The sequence below is a fragment of the Myxine glutinosa genome, chromosome 11 (genome assembly GCF_964187855.1).
Source record: "Myxine glutinosa chromosome 11, kmMyxGlut1.1, whole genome shotgun sequence".
Classification (NCBI taxonomy): Eukaryota; Metazoa; Chordata; class Myxini; order Myxiniformes; family Myxinidae; genus Myxine; species Myxine glutinosa.
The window spans coordinates 138,040,454-138,048,173 of NC_136271.1; the positions used below are offsets into that span (position 1 = coordinate 138,040,454).

The following is a 7,720-nucleotide window of genomic DNA, read 5'->3' on the forward strand; positions in this document are numbered from 1 at the left end:
GCAATATCACAGTACATTTCCTACATGACGTTTTGTCAATTGTCAATTTCTCAAAACCTCTTGGTATACAACATTTCTGGTTTTCTTACTTGGTGCCAAGACATAAAGATTGCTTGGTTTTCCAACCCTCGAGCAGCCCACGTACAGCTGGCCATGGGAAGTACCCGGCATTGCCGGGCGGGGGAAGGGAAGGGAAGGGAAGGGAGGGGAGGGGGAAGGGGGGGGGAGGGGAGAAGAGGGGAGGGAGGGGAGAAGAGGGGGGGAGGGGAGAAGAGGGGGGGGAGGGGAGAAGAGGGGGGAGGAGGAGAGGGGAGAAGAGGGGGGGATTGGGAGGGGGAGGGGGGCAGGGGAGGGGGGAGTGGAGGGGGAGGGGGAGGATAGGGGGCAGGGGAGGGGGGAGTGGAGGGGGAGGGTAAGGGGAGGGGAGGGGGGAGTGGAGGGGGAGGGTAAGGGGGTAGGGGGGAAGGGAAAGGGGTAGGGGGAGGGGGAGGGGGGAGTCAAGTCGGAAGTCATTGTCAATTGAATGTCGCATTTATTTTTTATTCCCTGTCAAATGGCATTGGTCCCGCATTCCGAACCCGGAAGTCGGAAGTCATTGTTGTCAAAGTTGAAACATTAACGTTACGAAATATGCTGATGACGTCATAATTTTAAAACCCGAAGGTTTTTTAAACATTTAAGGTGTGCTGTAGCTTCTCTGGGACGTACTGATTCCGAATATGAAGTTGAAAAATTAACGTTCCGAAATACGCTGATGACGTCATAATTTTAAAACGCGACGTTTTTTTTTTTTAGTTGAGATTTTATTCAAATTCGAATCCCATTAAATTTCAACTGTTGGAAACAATAATTATTTCAATTTCCAACAGTTGAAATAATTATTGTTTCCAACAGTTGAAATTTAATGGAATTCGAATTCGAATAAAATCTCAACTAAAAAAAACAACTGTTTATTCGTTCTTGGCGCGAAAAAATGGCGCGCATTTTGTCATTATGTGCGACTTTACGTCACTGCTACGGACGTGAAAACATTCGTTTTCCTTAAAATATATATTTAAAATAAATACAATAGTAGATAAATTAACAATAAAAGAAGCTAAAAAACAATTTAAAATACAATAAAAAGCACATTAAAAATATATAAATATGTACGTACAGTATACTGTACGTACGCGCAACCGCGGGATCGGATAGGGGCAATAGCGCCGCCACAAACTACACCATGGAATTGCAGCTGGCCCGGTTTTTTAAACCATTGATATTAAAATACAAAGTAGCCTATAACCACCAGGATTTTATGCTGATTCCGAATCTGTGTCTAAAACTTTTCTCCGATGTGTAGTTCTTGAGTTATAAGCGGACATCCAGACAGACACACACACAGACACTTCTCCTTTATATATAGAGATATCGATACATTACTAACATAATTTCCTTCGATTTGCAAAAAAAAAAAATCTTCACTATTACCTAACTTTTCGCAACATCTCCAGAAAATTTAATGACGATCAAACTAATTTTCGATTCAAAAAACGCGATTTTTATTTTTGGGAAAATTGCCTTATGCACAAAAGTATTCTCAATCGGCGAAGGCAATTATGTTGGTAATGTATCGATATGCATTATACAACAACAACAACAACATGCATTTTAAGGCCATTTTCCCTGCTAGAGCGGGGGTTAGCCTTGCGGTCCCCATGACAATCTTCTCCATTTTGCCCTATTTTCTGCATCTCTCCTTGTTAACCCCCTTGCCCGCATTTCTTCTTCCACCATCTTTAGCCAAGTCTTTCTTGGTCTTCCCCGTCCTCTACTTCTTTCGACATTAATTTCCATCACTCTTCTCAACCAGTCACTTTCATCCTTCCTCAACACATGACCAAACCATCTCAACCTGTTCCTCTTCACAGCATCAATCACGCAATATTCCCATCATCTTTCGCAATTCATCATTTGTCTTCCTCTCTCTCAACGATACTCCGCACATCCATTGAACCATTCGCATTTCCACCCTTTCCAGCCTTCGTTGCTGCTCTACGTTCATTACCCACGTCTCGCTCCCATAAATCATAACACTTCTCACACATGCAGCATACACCTTTCCCTTCAGCTTCAGCGTCACTCTCCTCATCAGCACGCCACTCAGTTCCCGAAACGTCTTCCATGCACATCTCACTCGAGCAACCGTTGCCGAGTCTGATCCACCTTCTCCATTCAGCATGTCTCTGAGGTAGCAAAATGTTTTCACACCTTCCAGCTTCATGCCGTCTCCAAGATCCAACTGAACATTTCCTCCATCTGCAGCTCCCTCTGTGCACACCTTACATTACACCCTTACATTACACCCTTACACCCTAATATGCACATACATATACAAAAACAGTGCCTTCAGAAAGTATTCACAACCCTTGACTTTCTCATTTTGTTGTGTTGCAGCCTGAATTTAAAATGTATTAAATTGAGATGTTTTGTCACTGATCTTCACATAATACCACATAATGTCAGTGGAATTTCCATCGATTAACTGCTAACTCGTACCTCCATTGTATGTTGCTGTGCAGGGCTGTGTATACATAAAGTGTTTGGCACCGGAGCATGCTGGGAAGGCCTTTAAGGCCCTGCATGGTTCATGGTTCGATGGTGAGTTTGTGAGAATTATTTACATCCTGCTGATCGTACATTTGGGATTGATCATTATTGCCATGCTGATGGTAAATGTGTGATTCTCATCCTGCTGAGGGAATGTTGCAGTTGGTTGCAGTATCCAAACATGCAAGACTTCCAAATTTCTGCTTATACCCCCTACACCCCCACCTCTGCAACCCATCATAATTGTAGAAATCAATGGTTAATTAGGGATCCAATCCTTCCAGGATGGATACATATTGTTTCTGTTCAGATTATTTATTATTGTACACCGCTCCTTTCCTATTCCATCTCCAGGTGCTGCATGACGTCATCGCCGGGCACCAAAGGGGGCCTGGCGATGACGCACTACAAAAGGGAGTACTCGGTTTTCACTTTGTTACTTGCCGGAAAAGATTCCGGCAAGTATGTTGGTTGGTTTGTCTGTCTGTCTGTTTGTGTGCAGTACTACGTCTACATCGTTGCACATAGAATCACCATACTTTACACACATATTTGTCTTGACCTGGAATAGACTGTGCCCAAATTTTAACTCTCTAGGCCCAAGGCCTCCATTATGATGTCATAATTCGATAATTCGACAAGTACAAAACTTCATCCAATCAAGATGCAATTTCTTGAGCATAATCTAGGAATAAATTAGTTCAGAAAACAAATAATGATGACGTCATCGGTGACGTGGTTCGGCCGCCATATTTGTTCAAAATGGCTGATTTAAAAAAAAGTACATTCCGGCAAAACCTTGGTCTCTGACCGATTTTTCATTTGTTTGTTTGTTGTACACTGTCGTACCTTCAATCTTCAGGCACTGCATGATGCGCGCTAAAAGGGAGTAATCAGTTTTCACTTTTTTTTTTTTTTGCTCGTTTGTTACCTCCACCACCGAAGGTGGATCGAGGTTATGTTTTCACCTCTGTTTGTCTGTCTGTTTGTTTGTTTGTTAATTGATAAATTAATTAATCGGTTAATTTAATTTTTTTCATTAACTCCTTTATTAATTTTCAAAACGTTACAGATTTGGATGAAGCGGTGGTGGTTTAGTTATGGTATTAGCCAATTGATTAAGAAATTAATTATTTTACGATTATTATTTATTTATTTAATATACGTAATCGAGCAATTATTGTACACTGCTCTCTCCCAATTCTGTCTCCATGTGGTGCACTGCAGCATCGCCGGGCGCCAAAGGTGCCCTGGCAAGGCAATGTCACACGCTGGAGAATGTTATTTATTTATTCAGCATGGGGGTGGGGTATTTTGAATGTAGCTCTACTTGTTATTACGATCATTCCGTATGATTTTTGCCGGTCTTTGCAGGTTTATTCCCTTTTAAAATCATTTTCTCGGCAACTGTTGGTCCGATTGATACTATTTTCAATGAAATGTGTCTACTCATGTATAATTTTTTAAATGATAATTTTGATGTCATCGGTCATGTGGTATGGGCACCATCTTGGAAAAATGGAAAAACCTTGGAGCTCTAAATCCAAAACCGCTCGATGGGAATTTTTTTTTAAACATTGCTCATAGTAAAGTTCTCCGCATGGGGAATGTAGAGACCACTCCCTTTTTGCATCTTTAGATGCATAAGGTTGCCGAGGTAGTTTCCTAGGCTATTGGGCATTATCCTGGATGGGTCACCTTTCCGTGCAGTATACTTGAATGGCTCATTTTGCCGACCTCGGAAGGATGACCGGTTGATTCATTGACATGACGGGCTTAAACTCAGGACCATGATATCTCAAACCAGCACCTTAACCATTAAGCCAACAACAGGCCTCCTGCATGGGGGAACTAGAACGGCACTCAGTAGGTGCCTTGTGAACAGTTTACATTTGGTATCCCAGAGTAGACCAGAAAATCACAATACAGAATCGCATTTAATCAAAATCATCTGTCCACAACTTTTTGAGATATCCTGCTTTGTATCGTTTTTGGCCCTATCTCCCTATTTTTTTGGCCCGATTTTGGCCATGGTGAAGAATCACTTTAAAATTATACTAGCGAGATCCGGATTTTCGCCAAAATTGAATTGATTCTTCCTTGCACATACGCTACCTCTTGAATCGTCACATACGCTACCTCACCAAAATCGAAACGAAGTCGCACACAACCTGTCCACAAAGTTTCGTCCAAATCTGTCCATAACTTTTTGAGATATCCTGCTATGTATAGTTTTGACCCTATCTCCCAATGGTGAAGAATCACTTAAAAAATTCTAGTAGCCTGATCCGAATCCGGATCTTCACCAAAATCGAATCATTTCATCCTTGTCACATACGCTACCTCTCCGCCAAATTTCGTCCGAATCCGTCCACAACTTTTTGAGATATTTTGTTCATAAACAAACAAACGGACAGACGGGTGAAAACATAACCTCCATCCACCTTTGTTGGCGTAGGTAATAGGTGTTGCTAACTATGACATCATCATTATGATGGTTCGATGGTGACTATGACTTCATTATGATGTCATAATTCGACAAGTACAAAAGCTTTACCCAATCATTTTGAAATTCAATGAACGTGTTCTACACAACTATATACATGTAATTTATATGACGTCATAGGTCACGTGGTTTGACAGCCATATTGGATTGAACATAAAAATTTTAAAAGTCAACTTCTCCATAATGGCTCACTAGATCGATGCAAAACTTCATGCACATGATATTCTGGACTTGGGGAATATAGGGTGTAAATTTTAACCTCATGGGTCACTTGGTCTGGCAGGTATGATTTTTTGAAGACTTTAAAAATCAACTCCTCCATAACGGCTGGACAGGTCGAGTGGAAACTTCACACACATGTTCCCCAAACGTTGGGGGATACCAGCGAGTTTTCAAATAGATCATATGTCACATGGTCTGGCAGCCATGTTGGATGAAAGGAAAAGAAATAAAGTATTTCTCTGAAATAATTATTTCTCCACTATAAGGATTGAAGTCAAACTTTTCAAGTATGATCTAGTCGTCAAGCAGAATACACGTTTAAGATTTCAGTGATTGGTCACACGATCTGGCAGCCAGAATACTAAAAAAACTTTTTGGAAGAAGAAACTACTATTTTATGTTCTCCAGCCATGTGACTATATGTCTATTAATTATGTACTGTTACAACTCGTTGGCATCCTGTCTATTTATTATGTACGTCTATGAATGACATTATTGGAATGACATTATTTTGACACTTTAGACTGCTGAGATCCTTTAGACCTTTGAAGACCCTTTAAGACCCAGAGGACCCGCAATACCTCGAGAACCCCTCATATATATTTTTCAATATTTAAAATCCAATTCTGAATTAAGTTTTATAAAGGGACGTCATGGGTCACATGTCCAATTAAAGCCGGGCTGTATCAAAGCATGACAGTTTGGATCCTAGTCATAACTGCCCGCAGTTATAAAGTGGCCCGTCGTAGGTGGCCCCTCTAGTTTTGCTTTCCACTTAGTGTTGGAGAGATTGGGGTTGGGGAGGAAGAGGTGGTTTGCATGTGAATTCTTCATTCCTCAGTTTACCTGCATTTCCCCCTTCGTCTTCGATTGGATCTTCCTCCCACTTCTTCCTCAGGAGCCATTTTGTATGTTATTGTGCAGAAAATGCTTACCTGGGGGATGATGGTATATTCCTATGTTAAGGATTTATTTTATGGATTTCACCTACTCTTTTCCTTTCCAGGAAAGCTCGTCACTGTCAAATATCTGCGGTTGGATCGCTATCACCAGCGGTTTCCACACGCTATTCACTCTAACAGCCCGCTGCACCGCACGTCCCATGTTGTGCTACCTTCTTCATAAGAAATCACATTTGGAAATAAAACGGTGTATGCTTTTTGGCTCCTTTTGGACTTTCCATCACATGTATGGAGTGCTTTTGTGGATTCGGGCGTGAGGAGCAGGCATTCTCTATGGTGGAACTTTTGAGCTGTGACTTCTAGCCCTTCTGTCCTTTGAGGCTCATGGTTTGTGATTGGCTTTCTTGAAAGTATCCCACTTTTCACTTTGTTAGTGGAGGAATGATGGTGGGCACGTTACGACAGCATACATACGAGCCCACTTACAAACAAATTCCATCATGCTGCAATGTTGATGGGTGATAAAGGAAGGCCCTTTTTAGTTTTTGGGTTGTGTTCAATGTCCAATTTGCCAAAAGGACCGTTTGTCCAAACATCGTGGCATTGTGTTGAATAAACGAACACTTAAACCAGCAGTTTGCATATCAGCAGACCGTATAAGGCACCGGGGCTTGGAATTGCACAAATGCCTTGTGCAAACCGTAATACCATGCACACGCTCATTCGCTGCGACTGCCGCCCTGGCAGGCTTTTCCAGGTGATGTTGCAGTTTGGGCTTGTTATGGTTTATTATGGCCCTGCTATATTTTAAATCGCTAAGTAACAAGCTTTGCATTTTTCAAACCTCAATACTGACGCCTGTGGCGACTTCCTGTCCGATATTTGACTGTCTTTTATACGAAACATTTTGGTTTTATTTTACACTGGCGTGCTGTGGATGGTGTGGTGAAAAGTTGCTGCCCCAGGGAAGTTTGAGTCAGTGGCTCAATGTGACTGCATGTGCAGCAGAGATGTACCATACACATGTAATACACTGCCTCCAATTGCTGTATAAATGTATTTAATTAAAGTTTACCCATTTGTAAAAAAAACCAAAAACTGATCGACCTTGCTTTCTACTTGTCTGCCACTTTCCATATATACTGTATATATATGTATATGTACAGCCACGTGAAAAAGTAAGTACACCCCATGTAAAGCTTTGACTTTTTCAAGATATTTCAACATACAGCTATTTGATCTTCATCTATCTATAATTCCAGTAATCTCTGTCTGTACGTTTGTCTGTGACCGCTGTTTCTCGACAACCACGGGTCCGATATACTTTTAACTTGCCAGGTATATTGCTGGGGACCCGAGGATGTGCCTTTTCAAGGTTTCATATTAATCGGACAATTACTTACCGAGCTATGTCCAAAAAACGATTCAACCAATCAGAGAGCAGCGAACGATCGCGTGTGCCGAACGTGGCGGGCACACTCTGCCTCGGATGGCACATTTG

At 41.7% G+C, this 7,720-nt stretch overlaps 1 protein-coding gene across 1 annotated transcript in view; it reads left to right on the top strand.

The window, feature by feature from the left end:
• LEMD3 (LEM domain containing 3) overlaps positions 1-7,317 on the top strand; it is a 58,094-nt gene extending 50,777 nt beyond the window's left edge. Inside the window, exons 12-13 of the mRNA XM_068130929.2 lie at positions 2,562-2,640; positions 6,324-7,317. Of these exons, the coding sequence (XP_067987030.1) occupies positions 2,562-2,640; positions 6,324-6,442 (198 nt within the window). The 3' untranslated portion in view covers positions 6,443-7,317. The remainder of the gene's footprint in view (positions 1-2,561; positions 2,641-6,323) is intronic.
• The last annotated feature ends 403 nt before the right edge of the window (positions 7,318-7,720 follow it).